Source organism: Salmo trutta, chromosome 14 (genome assembly GCF_901001165.1).
Source record: "Salmo trutta chromosome 14, fSalTru1.1, whole genome shotgun sequence".
Lineage (NCBI taxonomy): Eukaryota > Metazoa > Chordata > Actinopteri > Salmoniformes > Salmonidae > Salmo > Salmo trutta.
Window position 1 is genome coordinate 66,252,241 of NC_042970.1, and position 24,034 is coordinate 66,276,274.

The following is a 24,034-nucleotide window of genomic DNA, read 5'->3' on the forward strand; positions in this document are numbered from 1 at the left end:
TTCACCATGCTCAAAGGGATATTCAATGTCTGCTTTTTACCCATCTACCAATAGGTGCCCTTCTATGCAAGGAATTGGAAAAGCTCCCTGTGGTGGAGTCTGTTTGAAATTCACTGCTTGACTTAGGGACCTTACAGATAATTGTATGTGTGGAGTACAGAGATTAGGTAGTCATTCCAAAATGATTTTAAACACTATTATTTCACACAGAGTGAGTCCATGCAACTTATTATGTGACTTGTTAAGCACATTTTTACTCCTGAACTTATTAAGGCTTGCCATAACAAAGGGGTTGAATACTTATTGACTCAAGACATTTCAGTTTTTCACGGTTAATTCATTTGTAAAAATGTCTAAAAATATAATTCTACTTTCACATTATGGGGTATTTCTAGTAAGCCAATGACACAAAATCTAAATTGTATCAATTTTAGACTCAGGGTGTAACACAACAAAATGTGGAAAAAAATCAAGGGATGTGAATACTTTTACCTCTAAGCCACACAAGTACAAATCATTCATACACATTGGACCCACAAGGCAACATAATGAATGATTATGATGACTGGAAGTTCCACCAGTAAAATGAGAATAATGTGGTTGTGTTGGATTGGAATGATGTTCCCCCCCTTTCAGTTAGGGTAAGGCTAATTAGTTGGTTGTATAAGGTGTAGCAAGATGGCCAACTGAAGAGAGACACGTCACAGACTGGGCCAGCACCATTTGGAGGGCTGGAGATGGAAGGACCTTAACAAAATGGATGTCTTTCTAATATAGGACATCAACACTATTATGTGTTTTTTTTGTTGCTTTAATGATGATCCTTTTTATTTCCCTATATCAGTTTCTCCTTAACTCTCTCTTCCAGACCTACATCTCAAAACTGAAAGAACAACATCTCACACCGCACCTCAATTACACAGAATTTCATAACTACTTCCAACCCCGTCTTCCTAGGAATGACCCTCCATAAGCATTCTCAATGTCGTTGGTGTGCCAGAAACATTCCCTCCCTGATATGCTCTCACTCGCCTGTAGTATGCAACCCAGACTTACCAAAAGTCCTGAGTGATGCCAACTTTCATCTTTGGCATACTCTAGGGATCAGGACCTACCTGTTTCATCAGAACACAACCACACTGAAATCCTTTCAAGAGCTTTGCAGTGAATTCAATCTGCCAACATGAAACTAAGAGACTACCTTCCAGTTTTATCTATAAATTAGATGATACTTTACATTACTTTACTGTGAAGTGCACAATGAATATAACCATCAGGTCCATGTCAAACAATGAACCATCTTGACCTTTATCTCGTTTCCTATTTCCATAACAGCATATCAAATCAAATCAAATCTTATTTGTCACATACACATGGTTAGCAGATGTTAATGCGAGTGTAGCGAAATGCTTGTGCTTCTAGTTCTAACCATGCAGTAATTTCTAACAAGTAATCTAACCTAACAATTTCACAACAACTACCTTATACACACAAGTGTAAAGGAATGAATAAGACTATGTACATAAAAATATGTGAATGAGCGATGGCCGAACGGCATAGGCAAGATGCAGTAGATGGTATAGAGTACAGTATATACATATGAGATGAGTAATGTAGGGTATGTAAACATTATATAAAGTGGCATTGTTTAAAGTGGTTAGTGATACATTTATTACATACATTTTTTATTATTATTAAAGTGGCTAGAGATGAGTCAGTATGTTGGCAGCAGCCACTCAATGTTAGTGATGGCTGTTTAACAGTCTGATGGCCTTGAGATAGAAGCTGTTTTTCAGTCTCTCGGTCCCCGCTTTGATGCACATGTACTGACCTCGCCTTCTAGATGATAGCGGGGTGAACAGGCAGTGGCTCGGGTGGTTGTTGTCCTTGACAATCTTTTTGGCCTTCCTGTGACATCGGGTGGGGTAGGTGTCCTGGAGGGCAGATAGTTTGCCCCCGGTGATGCGTTGTGCAGACCTCACTACCCTCTGGAGAGCCTTACCATTGTGGGCGGAGCAGTTGCCGTACCAGGCGGTGATACAGCCCGACAGGATGCTCTCGATTGTGCCTTCTCTGTAGCTCAGTTGGTAGAGCATGGTGTTTGCAACGCTAGGGTTGTGGGTTCGATTCCCACGGGGGGCCAGCACAGAAAAAAAATGTATGAAATGTATGCATTCACTACTGTAAGTCGCTCTGGATAAGAGCGTCTGCTAAATGACTAAAATGTAAAATGTGCATCTGTAAAAGTTTGTGAGTTTTTTTGTTGACATGCCGAATTTCTTCAGCATCCTGAGGTTGAAGGAAACTTAAAACTTTCCACCTTCTCCACTACTGTCCCGTCGATGTGGATAGGGGGCTGCTCCCTCAAGTCCACGATCATCTCCTTTGTTTTGTTGACATTGAGTGTGAGGTTATTTTCCTGACACCACACTCCGAGGGCCCTCACCTCCTCCCTGTAGACCGTCTCGTCATTGTTGGTAATCAAGCCTACCACTGTAGTGTCGTCTGCAAACTTGATGACTGAGTTGGAGGCGTGCATGGCCACGCAGTCATGGGTGAACAGGGAGTACAGGAGAGGGCTGAGAACGCACCCTTGTGGGGCCCCAGTGTTGAGGATCAACGGGGTGGAGATGTTGTTACCTACCCTCACCACCTGGGGGGCGGCCCGTCAGGAAGTCCAGGACTCAGTTGCACAGGGCGGGGTCGAGACCCAGGGTCTCAAGCTTAATGACGAGTTTGGAGGGTTCTATGGTGTTAAATGCTGAGCTGTAGTCGATGAACAGCATTCTTACATAGGTATTCCTCTTGTCCAGATGGGTTAGGGCAGTGTGCAGTGTGATTGCGATTGCATCGTCTGTGGACCTATTGGGGCGGTAAGCAAATTGGAGTGGGTCTAAGGTGTCAGGTAGGGTGGAGGTGATATGATCCTTGACTCTCAAAGCACTTCATGATGACGGAAGTGAGTGCTACGGGGCGATAGTCATTTAGCTCAGTTACCTTCGCTTTCTTGGGAACAGGAACAATGGTGGCCCTCTTAAAGCATGTGGGAACAGCAGACTGGGATAGTGATTGATTGAATATGTCTGACACAGCCAGCTGGTCTGCGCATGCTCTGAGGACGCGGCTGGGGATGCCGTCTGGGCCTTGCGAGGGTTAACACGTTTAAATGTTTTACTCACGTTGGCTGCAGTGAAGGAGAGCCCACAGGTTTTGGTAGCTGGCCGTGTCAGTGGCACTGTATTGTCCTCAAAGCGAGCAAAGAAGTTGTTTAGTTTGTCTGGGAGCAAGACATCATGCTCCGTGACGGGGCTGGTTTTCCTTTTGTAGTCTGTGATTGACTGTAGACCCTGCCACATACCTCTCATGTCTGAGCCGTTGAATTTCGACACTACTTTGTCACTATACTGATGCTTAGCTTGTTTGATTGCCTTGGGAGGCAATAGCTACACTGTTTGTATTCGGTCATGTTTCCGATCACCTTGCCCTGATTAAAAGCCGTGGTTCGCGCTTTCAGTTTTGCGCGACTGCTACCATCAATCCACGGTTTCTGGTTGGGGAATGTTTTAATAGACGCTGTGGGTACAACATCACCAATGCACTTGCTAATAAACTCGCTCACCGACTCAGCGTATTCATCAATGTTATTGTCCGACGCTATGCGGAACATATCCCAGTCCACGTGATCGAAGCAATCTTGAAGCGTGGAATCCAATTGGTCGGACCAGCGTTGAACAGACCTGAGCATGGGCGCATCCTGTTTAAGTTTCTGTCTATAGGCTGGGAGCAACAAAATGGAGTCGTGGTCAGATTTTCCGAAAGGAGGGCGGGGGAGGTTTATATGCGTTGCGGAAGTTAGAATAACAATGATCCAGGGTTTTGCCAGCCCGGGTTGCACATTCGATATGCTGATAAAATTTGGGGAGCCTTGTTTTCAGATTAGCCTTGTTAAAATCCCCAGCTACAATAAATGCAGCCTCAGGATATGTGGTTTCCAGTTTACACAGAGTCAAATTAAGTTCTTTCAGGGCCATCGATGTGTCTGATTGGGGCGGGATATACACGACTGTGATTATGATCGAAGAGAATTCTCTTGGTAGATAATGCAGTCGGCATTTGATTGTAAGGAATTCTAAGTCAGGTGAACAAAAGGACTTGAGTTCCTGTATGTTGTTATGATCACACCACGTCTCGTTAATCATAAGGCATACACCCCCGCCCTTCTTCTTATCAGAGAGATGTTTGTTTCTGTTGGCGCGATGCGTGAAGAAGCCAGGTGGCTGTACCTAGTCTGATGACGTATCCCGAGTGAGCCATGTTTCCGTGAAACAAAGAACGTTACAATCTCTGATGTCTCTATGGAAAGCAACCCTTGCTCGGATTTCGTCTACCTTGTTGTCAAGAGACTGGACATTGGCGAGTAGTATGCTCGGGAGCGGTGCGCGATGTGCCCGTCTACGGAGCCTGACCAGAAGACCGCTCCATCTGCCCCTTCTGCGGCGCCGTTGTTTTGGGTCGCCGGCTGGGATCCAATCCATTGTCCTGGGTGGTGGACCAAACAGAGGATCCGCTTCGGGAAAGTCGTATTCCTGGTCGTAATGTTGGTGAGTTGACGTTGCTCTTATATCCAATAGCATATCACTTTGGCTGTGGTATCCTTACAACAATTCCAGTGTTTTTTAAATAATTCTTTAATGACAACATTCTAAATGGATATCATATCATATGACAAAAAAAAATACACAGCTTCTAAATGTTACACCAGCCTGCCCTTTGGCTCCATCTCCTGTCCAGCTCAGGCGTTTTGGTGTCGCCGGCCTAGCTGCTGCCGAACCTACTGCTGGCAAACGGCCTTCACTCATCACCTCCGGACTTGTCTCGTCATTATTACACACACCTGGTTCCAATCCCCACTCTATCACTGTATATATATACACTCCCTCTGCCATTTGTCTTTGTCGGTCATTGTAAATGTTACTTGTTTTCCTGAGAGGAATCTCTCCTACTGTTTCCCGAGTACTTTATATTTTGCACTTTGGGTTCGCCCTGTGCCTTCTTGATAATGAAGATATATTTCGAGCACAACAGCATTTGGGTTTCGTCATGCTTTGATCTATGGTGCTTAAACAAATTAAGTAGTTATAAACCTGCAACTGCATCCTGCCTACTTCTCTCAACAACAGTGACACTAAAGACTTTATTATACACAGAAGACACTTCTTTAACAAAAATCTATTAGGTAAACAACTCTAATGTTGTTCCCAGTCAAAGATGGAGGATGTACGTCATCACACACTGTCCACTTAACCCTTCCTCATCGGTTGTTTAGGTTACGCCATAACGATATCGCTGTCATAATAATTTTACAACTAGGTCTATATTAAGAACAACAGTAATGATATGGTGCCTTTGCGTTTCAAATGTGTTTCTAAGTGATGCACCACTTGCAACTTTTTCTACGGCCTTTTTAATGATTGATCCATGGTTTTTATTGCATGTCAATGCAAGTGGAAGTTAGAGTTGGTGGACCTTGGCCTTGGATACATGTGTTATGACAGGGTTGTAGACTTCTGTAACAACCACTATTGAATGTCTGAGTTATACTTTGTCTCTCATTTCCAGGTGAACGATTAGAATATTGATGCGCCCCATTCTGGCACCAAGCATCCATTACGCATGGATTTTCCATCGTCTTTTTCAATCAATCAAGGGATCCATCTTGGACATTGTTATCAGATATTGCTCTTTTACCATATTGGTTACATAGACCTTTGTGTATAAAAGACCTGACATAGACAACTGGCAATATCATTCGCACTTGCTGACTTCGTTTTGTACAGACTGTTACGTACGGTCACCTCTCACTTTCACACAAAAAATAGCTTTTTGCATTCCCTACTTTTAATAATCTAAAGCTATATTGTAAGAAAACTCTTATTCTGCGTCCAGGCATGGCAATGTGTGGATTGTTGGTGTGCGTCCTCATGGTAGCGCTAGTGGGGGTTGGTTTGACATCACCTGTATCCAAGTCGGATGGCAACACCAAACAGGGTGGGATACTGCCACAGCTACTGGCCAGGAGGGAGGCAGTGAGGAATGCTGCGGAGAACATTGCTAAGCGGGAGCAAGACACTCAAACGAGCATGGCACGGGTGGAAAGGATGTCGCACCTGTCGGAGGACCAGCGCGAGTTCATGTCCAAGCAAATCATGCAGGCCATCTCAGGTACGTGGTGGTGTCGAGTCAGGTGTGTGAGAGAGAGATGCCAACATCTACCATGGCAAATGTGAAGTGTATCGTTGTTTGCTTGAGCACTTTAAATGCACATTGAACTTTTCTGTTTGGTTCACGTAGGTTTGTATTGTTCGCAGAGATGATGAACGAGTGTCCGGACCGGGACTACCAAGGATGGGTTGACTTTGGACGGCGGAGTGCAGAGTAGAGATGTACCACAGGCCAAATGAGGAACGTCTGCCTGCACTTCCGTTACTCAGAAATCCATCCCTATTTGAAGTAGATTGTATATTTTCATTGGCTTATGTCATGAGTTTAGATTTTTATCCAAGTGTCAAAATAAACGTGTTTGCAGTATATGTCTACGGACCTTTCTTGATTTCATTTAGGACATTGGCCGGTTTCCCAGACACAGAATCTACATGAACTGTTATTTTTAGTCTAGGACAAGGCTTAATGTGTCCGGGGATATCGGCCCTTCGAGTAGAAAAAGAACACGCATGCACGTGTGGCTGATGGAAATACAATGTACTTTTTAATGTACATGTGGTACAATATATACAGACATACATCTCAGTGATCATAACATAGAATTCAGCAAAGAGTAGTCAATTTCAACATCTGAAATATATGTAGTGCTGTTTGGTTAATTTTCTTCTGAATTCAAATTGTCATAATTTGCTATCTTTTTCCCTTTTGATCTGCAGTATCCTACGCCTTTTATCTACAATTGATTGTCCAGACAGCTGAAAGAGCATCCAAAAAAGCATGCAGTCCATGATCATTTGATCATAATTTTTTTCATTCAACTCACTTTCATTATTCCTGATGACATGAATTACATTTGTACCAACAACACTTTAGTTTAAGGTCTGTTAACACAGATCCAGCACATAGACTAGTGCAGAGACCATTTACAGTCACTTTCTGTTGTCTTTGATACAGTATGGTAGACTACCTGAATGCTTTGGTGAGGTTCGACTAAATAAGTTTACAATAATTGACAGCATTTCGAAGTAAAGCATTATTTTACAATGACTTGCAGCAGGTGATGCGTGATGCCATGTAAACGCACAGTACTGCGAGAGCTAAATGAGGACTTTTGGGTAAAGAGCAGAGTAGTATACCTCAGTGAATGTCAATAATGTCACAAACGTTCAGGAAGTAAAGTCAGTGTATCAATCTCTCTACCATTCTGTAATGGGGAGTGATTGAAGTGCTTGTGGTTTTACCACAGTAAAGTCAATGTGGTTAATACCCACAAATGCTTCATTTTCTAATAGCAGCTAATATGCAAAAGGACATACTGAATTCCAGCGCATCTGTGGATGACAAACTGGTCAGTTTGGTGGTTCTTAAATAACGATATCTTTCCCCAAGTAATGAAAAGGTAATGTGATTGTATTTGATGGTAAAAATATATATTAAAAAAGCATAGGGGTCTTTAAAGAAAAACGTGTAAAACCATCCGACACCCACGAAACACAGGTATAAAAAAAGAAACGCATGTTTTTCTTTGATAAAAAAATAATAATAACTTGCGCACGTTCAAGCCAGCCAGACCGGTGATCAGGTGATTCTCCTGAGAATGATCATGATGTCACACATTGTCGTGGAGACCTAGTATATACAATACATGAGTCCATTACAAAAAGAAGAGTGACTGTAGACGTAACAGAAACTCAACTTATGGCTCTATGGTTCTCCCGAGGTTCCATTTTACGATGTATTGCTGTGGGCCCGAAACACAAAATGTCGGTACAGTGGCATAGCCAGCATGTGGATTGAAGTCAATGACGATTAAGGAGGAAGGGGAGAAGGAGTTTTCCCAGTCTTTCTCAGACTTTAGGTGGATGTCTGTATTGTCGGATTGCTTCTTTCTCCTCTTCGTGCTCGCTTCAGTCCACCACGCCTCGGGCTGCCACCTTGTGAAGTCCCAGACTCCTCAGCTTCTCTACCAGGTTGAAGCTGAAAATGTTCATTCTCCCTTCTTCCTCCATAGTGCATGTTCCTCCACCCCGCTCTTCCTCTGCCGTTGTGGGGCGTGTGTGGGGTGTGTGTGGGGTCAGTTGGTGGTATGGGTAGGGGAGGGTGGAGGCAGAGATGCCCTGCTCCTTCAGCAGCTTCAGGAGTCCCAGTGATAGAGCAGGTGCTGGGGTGGAGGTGGAGTGGTGGCCACCGCCCTGGCTAGGGTCAAAGGTCAGCACACAGTGCTGCTGATTGGAAGAGGAGGGTGACGTGGTAGTCAGATGCTCACAGCTCCCACGAGCGGACAGGCTGCGAGAGCAAAGGCTGTAAATACAGGAAAGGAGAAAAATACCAATCAGACAGGAGTTCTGTTATATATAATAAATACATAGCTAGAAGCTTAGGAGCATTAGTAGCAGTGCAGCATTAGTTAAAAGTGGTTAGTTAGTTTAGTTGCTCCCAGTGATGGATTACGCCTGTAAGGGTGGGTTAGAGATTGTGTTAGTCAGTTAGTTAGTCAGCCTGAGAACTGAAAAGAGGATTTCTGTTGGTTCATGCAGTTTACCTGGAAGAATCTGGAAGGGATCAGGAACTGTTAAGATGAGCACAGGGGCCATGGTGTCCAAGATAGCAAGCCAAGCAAGTGTGTGACATGTTGTTTACGAAGTAGATTCAAGATAATGGACCAAATCCTTAATAGAGAAGCAGGCATTAAGATGTTGGAATGGGAGACCTGTGTGTATTAAAGTTTGAGTTACATGTGCATCTTAATTTAGGATTTGACCCCAAAAATCAAATACTAAACCTCAAAGTCATTTAAATAGACACAAGAGCATCCATTTGTTTTATGTATAGAAAGTTGAAGCATTGTCGAAGCTGCGAGTGCATTCATTCACGTTACTTTGTAGTGGTGTTTGTTTAAGGCTCTAGTGTGGGGTATGATCAATAGTTTTGCTTCCGGGTGGGGTGGGGTCAGAGTTAGAAGGGGCATGGTTTAGAAAAGTTAGGGGATACATATGGGATTTTCCTGCATCATTCCCACTCTGTCCATGCTTGTTGGCTCTTACTTTGCCTAGGAAGCCCCCTTTAGAGCTGGAGAAAGTGCTTGGACCAGCGTTTCCTACCACTGAGGGGAGAGACATGGGGTAAGGAGAGACGGATTGAGTAAGGGAGGATCGAAGGACTGCTATACACACACAAAGTAGCTAGGTACTTTTGAGGAGAAAAATGGGGCAGCTAAGCTGATGTTGTTTTGAGAGTGGTGTAGTCTTTTGTAGTCATATTGTAAATACCTTTTCACGTCATTACTAATATTGGGCTTTGGTTTAATGAATTAATTAGTGATTGAATGAAAAATAAATGAATTTCACTTTATTTTATAGTTCACTACCTGGGATAATAGGCAGAATGTACCGTACACACAAAACCGATTAGTGGTGGTGCTGGAGGCAAAATGCAAAACTGGAGAAACAGGGAAAAGTCTCTGCACACTTCCATTCAGATGCAAATGTATTTTAATAGTAGCTGAGCTTTAGGTCAGTCGACCTTAAACAGTCCACTACCTGGTAATAACTTATGTTCCTTTGGATTCATTTCAAACACCATTTAGTACCATACCATTTAGTACCAGGTTACCTATTATTTCGACGTCTTTGACGAAACTTCCAGGAAGTATTCATTGTCACCATAAATACGCTCTTAGTAAATACCAGACAAAAAACATGTAACTTTCTGCACTTGACTGTATGCTGCTTTCTTGGCCAGGTCTCCTTCGGAAAAAATATCTCAACAGCCTTCCTGGTTAAATAAAACATACATAAAATAAAATGTGAAACCGGACTGTAAAATAAAGTGTAACCAATGAATAGGTGTGTGAGGGACTCGCAGATCTTACCTGGTGGAGAAGGAGGGGAGCAGGAGGGAGGGGTGGTGGCGCCGACAGTTGGTGACGGTGTGGGTGGGAGGGGTCTGGGGGAGGTTGGGGCCAGAGGATGGAGGAGTGACTGTGGGTGATGGACACACTTTACACAACTACACAAACACAACAACACACATAACTACTCACAATGGATGAGGAAAATCCCAGAGCCACCCACCACACGACATGGATGGGAGAATGTATGATATACAACGACAGTATGAGTTGGAATGACACAAACTGTTTAGGAAAATCCCAGAGCCACCCACCACACGATATGGATGGGAGAATGTATGATATACAACGACAGTATGAGTTGGAATGACACAAACGGTTTAGTAACATCACACCTACCACACAGGTGAACTTAGGGGGATATGGACCACAGTAGACATGTTATCCAAATAGAAGGTTCCAGTGTCAATGCCTGATCGTTCTCCCTTACCCAATCTGACGGACCTAAAGAGTTCCGTCGGAGGGAGAAGGGAGAATGATCAGATTTTCACACCAGACTAGAGGGACCAGAGGAATGAGTGTGTACTGTATATGTATGTGTGAGTGTTTTCACTCCCAATTGAAACCCTATCAACTGTATCTGCTAAATTCAACTAAACACTACCCTGTGGCCTCTTTTCTTACCCGTGGTGCCGTGGACTCCGGCAGCCAGGCCATGGGAGAGCTGTAATAAGTCAGGCTCGTCCTCCTCCAGGTCATTGAGGCTGTAGACGTGTTGGAGGTCGATCTCCAGCTCCCGGAAGTCTTTGGTGAGGACCCCCGGGCGAGGGTGCAGGATACCGCCCAGGTTGGGTTTGGCCAGCTGCTGCCAGTGGTGCAGGGTCACTGAGCCTGGGGTGGAGAGCAAGGGTGATATAGTTAACATTGTTGTATGTTGGGAATAACACATTTATTTATTTATGTAATAACCTGTATTTCTCTAATCATGCATATTTTTCATACTGAAAGAGTGTCTATTTTCAGCTGTAGAGTCTACATTCATAGTTTCACTTGAAATTGAGTCCATCAACCTCATCAGGCAAGTTACCGTAAAACTAACAGTTGAGTTACCGCACACCTAATATCTCAGCTAAGAACACACACAGCGTCTCCCCGTCCCTCCTCACCTTCCAGGGGCTTGACAATCTGCAGGCGGTCAGGTAGGTAGGAGCGCGAGCCCCCCGATCCGGCCGAGGAGTGCAGCGAGCTGCCATTGGAGTAGTTGGTGCCTGTCGACGCCACCGAGCTGGACACCAGGCTGTCGTTGGGCGTAAGGAACCCGCTGGAGCCCAGCTCGCCCACCTCCTCGCTGCCCCGCTGGCAGGCGGTGGCCAGGGCGCGGAGTTTGCGTTCGCGCTCCACCTCAAAGAAGGGGCGCTCTGAGGCATGGCTCTGCTGGCGGTCAGATAAACAGCGGAGAGCGGCCTCAAGGTCCTGGCCTCCAGGCATGCCCGGCATACCCAGACGCTTAGGGCCACTTACACTGAGACCAGAGAGAAATAAAGGCAGGTTAGTGATATACTGTACACTGTTGATGCACTAACACTCAGAGTAAAGGAGGTAGGATAGATTTTGAATACAAATACACTGCTGTTATTAGTACACATAGACCAGAGAAATAGAAGCTGTATGTTTGAACATGTAGGAAGGACTGAAGTCCATTAATATACTATGGAAAAGCATTTCACTGTTAGTCTACACCTGTTGTCTGCGAAGCATGTGACAAATACAAATTCATTTGATTTGAAAAGTAAATACTCTGAGTCTGTAGACTCTAACTCTCATAATGTACTTCACACATATACCCATAAATAACCATGTACACTACCGGTCAAAAGTTTTAGAACACATACTGTGGAATCATGTAGTAACCAAAAAAGTGCTAAACAAATCAAAATATATTTTATATTTGAGATTTTTCAAATAGCCACCCTTTGCCTTGGTGACAGCTTTGCACGCTCTTGACATTCTCTCAACCAGCTTCACCTGGAATGCTTTTCTAACAGTCTTGAAGGAGTTCCCACATATGCTGAGCACTTGTTGGTTGCTTTTCCTTCACTCTGCGGTCCGACTCATCCCTAACCATCTCAATATGGTTGAGGTCGGGGGATTGTGGAGGCCAGGTCATCTGATGCAGTACTCCATCACTCTCCTTTTTGGTAAAATAGCCCTTAAACAGCCTGGAGGTGTGTTGGGTCATTGTCCTGTTGAAAAACAAATGATAGTGGGACTAAGCCCAAACCAGATGGGATGGCGTATCGCTGCAGAATGTTGTGGTTGTCACACCCTGATCTGTTTCACCTGTCTTTGTGCTCGTCTCCACCCCCCTCCAGGTGTCGCCCATCTTCCCCATTATCCCCTGTGTATTTATACCTGTGTTCTCTGTGTCTGTTGCCAGTTCGTTTTGTTTGTGAAACCTACCAGAGTTTGTTTCCCTGCTCCTGCCTGTTTCTTGCTCCTGTTTTCTAGTCCTTCCTGGTTTTGACTATTCTGCCTGCCCTGACCCTGAGACTGCCTGCCGTTCTGGACCCTTTGCACCCTCTCTAGATTATTAACCCCTGCCTGCCTTCCGGTCGTTTGCCTGCCCCTTTCAGAAATAAACTTTTGTTTCTACGACACTGTCTGCATCTGGGTCATACCTGAAACGTGATAGTGGTAGCCATGCTGGTTAAGTGTGACTTGAAAGCACCCCCAATCCATAACACCTCCTCCATGCTTTACAGTGGGAAATACACATGCAGAGATTATCCGTTCACCCACACAGCGTCTCACAAAGACACGGAGGTTGGACCCAAAATCTCCAATTTCGACTCGAGACCAAAGGACAAATTACCAACGGTCTAATGTCCATTGCTCGTGTTTCTTGGCCCAAGCAAGTCTCTTCTTCTTATTGGTGTCCTTTAGTAGTGGTTTCTTTGCAGCAATTCGACCATGAAGGCCAGACACAGACTTCTATGAACAGTTGATGTTGAGATGTGTCTGTTACTTGAACTCTGTGAAGCATTTGTTTGGGCTGCAATTTCTGAGGCTGGTAACTCTAATGAACTTATCCTCTGCGTCTTCCATTCCTGTGGCGGTCCTCATGAGAGCCAGTTTCATCATAGCGCTTGATGGTTTTTGCGACTGCACTTGAAGAAACTTTCAAAGTTCTTTAGATTTTCCGTATTGACTGACCTTCATGTCTTAAAGTAATAATGGACTGTCGTGTCTCCTTGCTTATTTGAGCTATTCTTGCCATAATTTGGTCTTTTGCCAAATAGGGCTATCTTCTGTATACCCCCCTACATTTTCACAATAATACTGATTGGCTCAAACAGATTAAAGGAAAGAAATTCCACAAATTAACTTTTAAGTAGGCACACCTGTTATTTGAAATGCATTCCAGGTGACTACCTCATGAAGCTGGTTGAGAGAATGTCAAGAGTGTGCAAAGCTGTCATCAAGGCAAAGGGTGGCTATTTTAAGAATATAAAATATATTTTGATTTGTTTAACACTTTCTGGGTACTACATGATTCCATATGTGTTATTTAATAGTTTATATCTTCACTATTATTCTACAATGTAGAAAATACAAAAAATAAAGAAAAACCCTTGAATGAGTAGGTGTTCTAAAACCTTTGACCGGGAGTGTATATTTACACACTGTTGCCAGTCTCACCTGCTGTCCTCAGTGTGTGCCACCTCTGCCAGCCTCGATACGGCACTAGGTGGTTTGTCCTCCAAGGTGAAGCTGGCACTGTCTGAGCCGTAGTAGCTGGTACGGGGGGTGGAGGCACGGCTGGAGCGCAGCGACACAGGGCTGGAGCCGGGCACCTGGCCGGGGGAGTGGCACCGCGACCGCAGCCTCGACGCATGGTTCACCACCTTCACCGTCTCAAACACACGCCACGGGTGATTCCTTTGACAACCATAGATAAACCATATATATTAGTGTTGGTGACAAAGTGCCTGGTAGTAAGTCTAACATTTCAATGTTTATGCCAGTGTATTTCTGCATGAATATTCGATCTTCTTTAGTGTTAATTCTGGAAACATTTTAAACATTGTATTTGACTTATTCTATATTTTTCATCAACAGATGTGCTTTGTTATGTCATGCTGTCTTTGTTCAATCAAACATACTTGGTAACACTTCACCTCTGGCACATAACTGACATACCGGTATTGTCATTCAACTGAGCTTAACAGGTTGGAAAAAGCACATTGCCACCGGTGTTTTATGTTTTCACAGTGACATCATCACTCACTTGTACTCGGAGGGTGCGGGGACGTCCAGGCCCTTGCGGAAGGTGCCCTCTATCTCTGCTGCCAGGGAGTCCATGGGGAACACGGCTGATAGGGAGCTGTAGCGCTGCACCGTGCTGTTGGGCAGGCTCTTGTTGCGCAGGTTCTTAATGTCCTCTCTGGTCTCCCGTAGCATGTCCTCACACTCTGAGTACTTGTCCTGCAGGTAGTTTAGCTGCAGCCAGGGAGCGCCAGAGGTCAGTTAAATACACACTGCTACTGCGGTTATTTACAAGCTTGCCTTGAGGGACAGATCTACGATCATCTTAGCCTCCTCAAATCATTGCATTAACAATAAGGGGGGAAAGCCAAAAACAGACCTTAGAATAGTGTTAAAGAGCAACTTTATCCTACTAGTTATAGATAGCTCATTGGAGGGTAATGAGTTGTGGATTGTTGGGAGAGTGTGGAGGGCGTGTCTTACCTCTGATTTGAGCTGTGATTGGTTCTCCCGCGAGGCACTCAGGTGCTGGGTCAGCTCTTCGTTGTCAGTGGTGAGCTAGAGGAACAGAGTGGAGAGTTAATACCATGATCGTATCAGTGATACTGTATCCCAACTTGATACTGTAGATACCAACTTCAGTGCGCATGTAAATATTTAATGTACTCCCTTATAGAAGTGTTCGGTGTGGGTGAGTCTTGAATCTTTTGTCCTTGTGGAACCTCAAGGTATGAGTGGAGTGCCATGTCAAGTCTGTGTGTGTGTGTGTGTGTGTGTGTGTGTCCGTGCACGGCATGCTTGTGTGTGTCTGGGTATGTATTTAGGTGCATGTATGCCTTTGCCTTGTGTGTGTCTGGGTATGTATTTAGGTGCATGTATGCCTTTGCCTTGTTGTGTCTGGGTATGTATTTAGGTGCATGTATGCCTTTGCCTTGTTGTGTCTGGGTATGTATTTAGGTGCATGTATGCCTTTGCCTTGTTGTGTCTGGGTATGTATTTAGGTGCATGTATGCCTTTGCCTTGTTGTGTCTGGCTATGTATTTAGGTGCATGTATGCCTTTGCCTTGTTGTGTCTGGGTATGTATTTAGGTGCATGTATGCCTTTGCCTTGTTGTGTCTGGCTATGTATTTAGGTGCATGTATGCCTTTGCCTTGTAGTGTCTGTGATCACTCACCCTTTTGCAGCGTGCCTGCAGGTCGACTATTTGTGCGAGCAGGGAGCTGATCTCCTCCTGCTGCCTGAGAGTGTCCTCCACCTTACGGGCCAACTCATCAGACAGGTCCACCACCTGCTTATTCACAGAGGCTGGGGGAGGGAGGTAGAACAAAAAAATTGAGGGAGAGAAGGAGAAAACACGATAGAGAGAGAAAAAGAGAAAGAGAGACGGAGAGGGTTAGTATGAATACACAGTACGAACACATACGGTTTTCACTGTATTCACCCACTCACCAATTACCTCTCCCTCAGGAACACAGTAATACCGTATACATTAACAAATATGCATAGTATTACACTGTAGTCCATTATAGTATACTTACTGAGTTCCTCCACACACACCATCATCAGCTCCTGCTCTTGTTCCTCATAGTTAGCGGTCTCTGACGTCAGTTCATTGGCCTGTGGAGAAGCAACATCAATTGCATTAGCAAGTTTCCAATCCACTTCAATGACTTCAGGTATTTAGAAGTAGTCAGTGTTCCACACCTCACAGCGTAGTTTGAGGTTCTCCTCCTCCAGACCTTTGAGTTTCTGCTGTATGAAGTCATAATTGACAAAGTTACTGAGGGAGTTGGATGACTCGTTCCTCTTCATTCTGAAATCCAGGAGAGATGGAGAAGGCAGTTAGAATTGAAGTCTTACGTTTACCTGCCAAAGTTGTGTTGATATGCCTGAGGGCATGTACGATGTGTATGTGTACTCTGCAGTGTGTGTATACACTCACAGTGCGTGTGAGTCGGAGGCGTTCTCGATCTCCTCTGTGCTGGCGTACAAGTGGAGCAGGTCGTCTCTCATGGAGAGCTCATGTCGCAGCTGGGCTATCTGGTGAATGGGAACCAGGAAGCAGGGTCAGAGTACTGAACTAGGATCTATCATGTACAGTGGTCCCCATTCCTGGTCCGGGCGAGAGTTACCGGGTATGCAGGCTTTTGATCCTGCCTACCATTAATGTAACGATTCAAGTGCTACAAGGTCTAAATCAAAGTTGAACTAGCTGTGTTAATGCCGGGCTGGAACTAAAGACTACATACGCTGTATGTATTTTCTCTCGCTAAATGCTATGCTCCAGTACTACTGTATTCTGTCTGTAATAGGTGAGATAAATCAAAGTAGGGCTACAGTGATGGCTTCATACCTCTTCCTTAGCGATCTCCAGCTGTTCGTCCATTAACTCATTCCGGGCCGTTAGATCCCGATTCTGCTTGAGCAGTGATTGGCCGATCCGGGCCGCCAACTCGAGGTCCCGCTCTTTCTGCAAGACGACAGCGGTTTGTTCTTCATTCTGTGATGTAGTTACAGTCTAGTTTCTAGTAGAAGACTTGTTTATCATTCTAGCAACATGCTTATGGCTGATGACTATCGTGATTTGCTCAAATGTATAATATACTCAGGTACACATTATTCAATTTGACGAAGGGTTCACGTATGAAAACAATCCCGTTATATTTACTTACCTCTTCCAGTAGGTGGGTGACAGCCTCAATGTCATGGTAGGTCTTAGTGACCTGGCCCACTCTCTCTGAACACAGCACTGTAGGGGGGAGATGGGGAATTGAGGGAGAAAAGAAAAATACCTGTTTAATATATGGTTCACTGAAAAGAGGCCATTGGACAGTGAATGATTGGGACAGTATAGAGACAGTAACTTTCTGGTTAGAAACTTAATTGGTCACAGGAGCTAAGATAATTTCTGGCGTACACTGACCACGATATCGGGAAGTAAAACTTTGAGAGGTAAAAGCTAACTGCCCAGTGGACTAGATCATTATTGTCCCTCTCTTATCCCCTCTCTTTCTATGAATGACTCACGGTCAACAACAGTTGAAAGGAAACAGACCGGGGCGCTGACCACCACGTAGCCAGTCAGTCAGAGCTTATCCTCTTAGCCTGATCCTCATTACAGGGATAAGACACATCTCTCTCTTTCCCTCTGATATAAATATACCGCAGCACAAGCTGCTGTAGAAAACTGTAATGGGAACAGTTAACTCCCAGTAGGAAGTTAGGCTGGATATCTATGGCCGTGATTATAGTGAGGTCTGGTTATAGACAGGTCAGTTTGTTTACTGGTTTGTGAATGGACACCGCGACCCTGTTCAGGACTGATGGACGGGTGAATAGTGGTCATCCTGTTTGGAAGCTGAGTCATCATGGAGTTAACAGTTGATGCTTCGTTCGTCGTAGTATTCATTCTGGTGACCTAAAGATGTGGGACCCATGGTTTCTGTGCAAGGCCTCATCTCCATATAATCCAAAAATATGTTTCTATCCCGACCAATCAGCCGGGACTTTCAAGTTTACATTTATTTTCATCAGCATACATCCTGCAGATGTAGTCTCATGCAGGTACATACAGTAAGATACCCCTATGTTCAAATCAGCCATTCAAAATCTCCCTTTGATCAAAAGCCTGGCTGGCACCAAGGAGACGAGGTACTCATCAGTACTGTACAGTAGATTCAAATAATTAAAGTGAGGGGCAGCATTTGGCTGAAAATGGGGTGACTAACAGCATCCATGAGCCAATTATTTAATGCAATGAAATGGTCCTTGGCCAGATCTACTGTATGCCTACAGTCACTAATCCTTTGAACCATGTAAGAAAATAGTGTGTGTCCTTGTTTAGAGGTGATGGGGGTCTGCAGCGTGGAGAAAGAAAAGAGATATAGGGAGAGCAATTGAGAAGGAGAGATACAGAGAATGAAATGAAAGGAGAAAGAGAGAAAGAAAGAGAAATAACATCTTGATCTAGGATGCTGAGACCAGTCCACAGAAGCGGGTGGTGGTTGAGTTGGATCCAACGGCTTCCCGTAGCACTGGGCACGGGCACTAGCATTCTGCAGCTACATTGCCAACCTAACCCCTGCAACAGACAGAGCTGCTACTTATGCACCAAAGTAAGTGCCAATACATTGCAGTTCTTTTGTTTATCGCTGAGTCTACAATGATACTTTCCTACAGTACAGTATATCATAAAAGACAAACCCTAATTGTGTTCTTTATTAAGATGAACATTCTGTAAAATACCCTGGAATAACCTAATCTGGACAATCAGTTCGATCAGGTAGCCTACCATTTTCAATGGTAGAGCAGAGCAAGAGTGTCCAGTTTTCAATAATAAGATTACATAGCCACATGGATAACTGACCCAAAGTAAGTATAGCTTCCTAAAACACTGCTGTCCTAACTGGGATAGGCTAACTGCTAATGTTTCCATCTGGAACTACAATTAAAATAGCTTCCTCCATAGAACAAAAAGGCACATTTTCTAATATGGCTAGGCCTACTTCAATTAAAGTAACTTCCTAGAACAAAGACTAATTATAAAATCGGGTCACTGCAATTGAAATAGCTCTATCCATGTAACAATTCCTAATTGTACTATTATCAAAATAGATTCATCCATAGAGCTGAAAATCCAATGGTTATATGGTAATTTACTGGGAGTACATACTTATGCTAATGCTAAATCCCCATTTAGCTTCCCCAATAGCTTCTAAATCTTTACAAGCTTATAGACTGGACTACTTTCCAGACAAGAAAAGGGTATTTAATACAGACACACTGCAGACAGAACATTGTGTTGGACTATCAAGAAGAACTAATGCTGAATTTGTATCTAGATGTCAATTTATTTTCTTAATTTATTTTCACAGTGCCAAGCTTTATTGATTTCTTTGGAAAGAAAATTTTGTTTCAAGAATGATGACATCTGAGAGGACTATCCCTTTAAAAGCTATGCCACAGTACAGTAGTTGACTGTCTGTGAGCAATAGATACTGTACTATATTACCGTCTAAGACCACACTACCCTAGCTCACTGTACCCTAACCGAGAGGGTTCAGAGTGGATCCTGTACAGTACATAGGAGCCTACAGGATCAACAGGGATCCATAGGGATCAAACCCACAAGCTCAACTCTGTCCTCTGTCAGTCTGATTCTCGCATCACTACAGACGTTATCATAAGCCTTTCTCCCAATCTTCTTGGAACGTCCACTCTGAGGTATTAGGCTACTTATACAGGGCAGGCCATTGTATGTGCCTGGGCCAGATTGCAGAAACTTGACATCACAATACCTACGTCTTCCTGCCCTGATCCGTTTAGCTGTGTGGTGCAGGGGTCAGGGAGAAAGAGACAGCCAGTACAACAATGTCCTGCCTAGAGGGTCATTGAGGCCTACTATGAGTGCTTTAAGGCAGTATAGCAGTAAAGAGCCAGTGAATCTCAATATTGAACTTGGGTCTATAAACATTAAAACCCAATTGACTATTTGGTCTGAAATATTAGACCTCTACATAATCTATTCAATATATTAGGCCTCATCAAATATATCCTGCCTCTAGCTATACATAATTTATGATTACATCATTAGCCTAGTTAATTCCACGTAATACTAAATGACGACAAGGGAGATAACAAATCATAATTTGTGGCAGAAACTGCACCCAGGTTAAAGTTTCTGCCTGTCTGTGGTGTAGGCAGCCCTGAGGACATCATCAAATCATCAAATCCCTTGAGTGGCAGAGCCTACAGATTACAGCTGTACTGTATTTGTGTAATGGAATATTATAATCCATCCAATTTTATTTAGCCATTGTGTAACAGTCACGTAAAGTCAGAGATTTTCTAGAAATGTCTGTTCGTTTTCTGGGTCTGTGCCAGCATCTATGCCAGTGTCGCAGTGCACTGACAGAAAAGGTGCCAGGCAGCCAGCACGCTGCCCGTTCAGACAAAGGACCAAATGGAGGATGAAAAGAAAGGCATTCTCTAGCTGAAATATGCCACTTCTTAGCAACTATATATCTGTGTGTGAAACCAGGGTGCCCCTTTTATCTGCAAATCAAACCCTTGATAGTGTACAGTAATTTCTGATCTATATTGCAAAGAATCGATCTAGAATATTCTGAGGAAGAATGAATAATCTGCCGTATTCTTATTTCATATACTCAGTTTTATACTGTAGTAGTATCATTCTAGATTTTTTCTATTGTATTATTGACTGTGTGTTTGTTTATTCCATGTGTAACTCTGTGTTGTTGTTTGTGTCGCACTGCTTTGCTTTATCTTGGCCAGCTCGCAGTTGTAAATGAGAACTTGTTCTCAACTACCCTACCTGGTTAAATAAAAGGTGAAATAAAAAAATATATACACTCGGAGGCCAGTTTATTTGGTAAACCCATCTAGTATCGAGTCGGACCCCCTTTGCCTCCAGAACAGCCTGAATTCTTTGGGGCGTAGACATGTTGCTCAGTTGGTATCAAGGGACCTAACATGTGCCAGGAAAACATTCCCCACACCATTACACCACCAGCCTGTACCGTTGACACCAGGCAGGATGAGGTCATGGACTCATGCTGCTTACGCCAAATCCTGACTCAGCATGACGCAACAGGAACCCGGATTCGTCAGAACAGACAACGTTTTTCCACTCCTCAATTGTCTGGTGTTGGTGATCGTGTGCCCACTGGAGCCGCTTCTTCTTGTTTTTACCTGATAGGAGTGGAACCCGATGTGGTCGTCTGCTGCAATAGCCCATCCCCGACAAGGACCGACGAGTTCCAAGCTACTGGCTCCGATGATCATGCCACGCTCAAAGTTGCTTAGGTCACTCGTTTTGCCCATTCTAACATTCAATCGAACAGAAAGTGAATGTCTCGATGCCTGCTTTATATAGCAAGCCACGGCCACGTGACTCACTGTCCGTAGGAAAACCATTTTCGTGATTTTCGTACCAAATAAACTGGCCACTGAGTGTATAATATACTGTAACCCAGCATATGGAGTATTGCTAGAGGCACTGAGTGAAGACAATTAACTAAGGTGTGAATCTAGGGCATCATCATGATACCTGCCACATTGAAGGACCATAACAGAATAGCATGGTTGGGACCAGCTTGTCATTTCATCAATTTAGGGCATGAATTGAAAATTCTATTAAAATGCCCACTGAAACAATGGAAAATTATCCAATTTAAACATGAGGGGTTGATTCAATTTCTTAATTCAATGGAGTTAAGATATGATCGATCCCATCTTTACAAAACACTGTTCTCCTCAGGGCAATTGGACAGTACTAGAACATACCAACTGGGCAAAAACTGGATGAATCAACCTTTGTTTCCTGTCATTTCAACCCCCAAAAAATCAATATGATGACAACAACGTGTGAAATGTATTTTTTATTTCACGTTGAATTGACGTTAGTTGACAACTTAACCAAACTGACGTCTGTGCCCAGTGGGTAGCCAGTACTTCCATGTTTTTGACCTTCATACTGAGTCCTAAAAGTCCACAAACCTTTTCCAGCCAGTCTGTCTACTGCAGCCCAAAGTCAATGACACTCAAAGGCACAGAGACAATACACCACAGAAAACACTACTGCTGCTGACGGAAAACACACAAACTGCTGCTAAGAACACACACTGTGGCACAGTGACCTCCACACTATGGGGAGAACTGCAAGCTCAGTATACCTGGCAGCCCGTGTTCACTGGAGGTAAGTTATACATTTGGCATATGTGACTTCAATAACTGAAAAATAGAGACAAAGATCGGGCTTCAGATATTCATATACACACATGAAGCCAGTCAATGACCTAACCATGTGTTACTGCATGTGAATGAAATCACAGCTGAATTAACCATTCATACGACAAAGAATCCATGCATAAGCACCTTCCCAGCCATACCGTCACTCACTTAGCTTGACTGTAAGCTGCAAAGATTCTACAATATGGTAACAGCACAGCAACACTGCCAACAAGACAGATTTATGGCTGCAGAATCACACTGATCACCTGCAACTCCCTCCTTTCCCCTCTCTCAACCTCCTCCATTGCTCCCTCAATCCTTGCTCCTCTCTCAATCACTCTTTCTCTGTCCGTCTCTCATCCTCCCTTTACCCCCTCACCTTGCATCAGTTCCCTGCACAGAATCTCCTTATTGTGTGGCTTTCCTCCCTCCTCCACCTCCTCTTCTTCCTCCTCCTGGCTCCCGTGGCCGCTCTCCTTCTCTTCCTCCTCCTCCTCGGAAGCAGAGGAACTCCACACCTCCATGGTGACCGGACGGAAGCTCTCTTCCATCCCTCCTTCTGTTATATTGCGCTATTTATTCTTGTTCTTCTGCTCCCCGTTTCAGCTCTATGCCCATCCCAATAAGCCGATGCTCTGTTGCACATTCAAAACCGTGTCCTCCTCTGTGTCCCTGTGACTGTGTGGGTATGTGTTACGTGTGTGTGAGGAGACTGAGCTGTCCTTGGTGTTAATATGTAATCCCTCTGACTGGGAGGTCCATCTGTCGTCACCCTCCTGCTTATATCGACCTGGCCACACTGGGCTGTGGGAGCGCAGAAAGAGAAGGAGCGGTGTCGGAGGTAGCTTGAGACCAGAACGACACATAAAAGCTCAAATAGATCATACCCAACTTTGCCTAAGAACTATACATATAGAAATCCAAGGCTTTAATATAAAACACAATACGAATTATAATTTGGTTTAGCAAGAGAATGCACTTAGTCCCTGCACCCCCGTTAGCAGAGTGAGATGGTACGCTCCAGCCAAGGCCATGACTGCTGTCTTCCTGCACACATAATATTGGTGCAGACTGAGCCACACCCCCTTCTAGAGGGAGAGGGATACAACACTGATACTGTACACACAGACTGGGATTGTAAATGGACTGTTTCTGTTTGTGTGGAGAGAGGATAGGTGTCTGAGAGGGAAAGTGATATACGAATTGACCTCAAGCTGGGTTTTCAGCAGGGCCTCTCAATTTACTGAGCTCTTTAGTATGTTAGCACAAACCTCACATGCACAGTAAAATAATGCAAACACAATAGTGAATGTACAAACTGGAGAGATGCCCATTGTTTTCATGTTTTGCAAATAATGGTCTGTATTGAGAGTTAAAATAAATGAATCCCAAAGTACTAAAGCTGCTTATTTCACATCAACTGATACGTGGCAAAACAATATATCAGATATATGCCAGGTATGCTTTATTGACATATAACAACTTAGTATAGGGAAAAACACATCCCTGAAGTCTAGCCTTCATCACCACCAATCATCACTTCATCCACCCAGTGCCCCTCCCTGTTGCTACCCTGGCACTCAAGTGTCCTCTCCCAATCAAATATTAACCTCCCCTTCATAAATGTTTCACCTGCAGATGGTTTCTTTCAGGTTGAGTACGGCACGCAAGGGGCGGCTGGGACCCAACTTTCACTGTCTCCCCCTTGTCTTTTCCCTTCTCTTTTTACACCCCCCTATCCCGTTTCATCCCCCTACCTACATCGTTTTCCTACCAGGGTTGTGTACACAGCGTCCCAACACAACGCATTAGCCAGCCAAGACAAAATGGAGGCTGCCAGCTCCCTAAAAATACCAGCCCATCCAATACAAGTGGACTTCCTTACCCTTCCAAACCGACTTGATTAATTCAGTTAACAGAAACAGGTCGCTGCTACAATAGGA

At 44.1% G+C, this 24,034-nt stretch overlaps 2 protein-coding genes across 26 annotated transcripts in view; one reads left to right on the forward strand and one right to left on the reverse strand.

Moving 5' to 3' along the window:
• Positions 1-5,825: 5,825 nt before the first annotated feature.
• LOC115207133 (cholecystokinin-like) lies at positions 5,826-6,570 on the forward strand. 2 transcript variants are annotated; one of them, XM_029774120.1, is made up of 2 exons: positions 5,826-6,222; positions 6,369-6,570. In XM_029774120.1, the coding sequence occupies exons 1-2, from the start codon at positions 5,949-5,951 to the stop codon at positions 6,437-6,439; spliced, it is 345 nt and encodes a 114-aa protein (XP_029629980.1). In that variant the 5' UTR covers positions 5,826-5,948; the 3' UTR covers positions 6,440-6,570. The 2 variants fall into 2 exon arrangements, with proteins under 2 accessions (XP_029629980.1, XP_029629981.1); XM_029774121.1 differs by having other exon boundaries at positions 6,352-6,463.
• Positions 6,571-6,742: 172 nt separating this feature from the next.
• LOC115208691 (trafficking kinesin-binding protein 1) overlaps positions 6,743-24,034 on the reverse strand; it is a 42,430-nt gene continuing 25,138 nt past the window's right edge. For 4 of the 24 annotated variants that reach the window (XM_029776955.1, XM_029776954.1, XM_029776956.1 and 1 more), the window contains 13 exons: positions 17,012-17,088; positions 16,693-16,839; positions 16,282-16,379; positions 16,044-16,152; positions 15,878-15,956; positions 15,514-15,644; positions 14,822-14,896; positions 14,361-14,572; positions 13,772-14,011; positions 11,239-11,594; positions 10,757-10,963; positions 10,094-10,202; positions 6,743-8,523 (listed from right to left, as the gene is read on the reverse strand). In XM_029776955.1, coding sequence (XP_029632815.1) covers positions 8,130-8,523; positions 10,094-10,202; positions 10,757-10,963; positions 11,239-11,594; positions 13,772-14,011; positions 14,361-14,572; positions 14,822-14,896; positions 15,514-15,644; positions 15,878-15,956; positions 16,044-16,152; positions 16,282-16,379; positions 16,693-16,839; positions 17,012-17,088 — 2,234 coding nt within the window. In that variant the 3' untranslated portion in view covers positions 6,743-8,129. The other 20 variants (XR_003881219.1, XM_029776964.1, XM_029776962.1 and 17 more) reach the window with 20 other exon arrangements.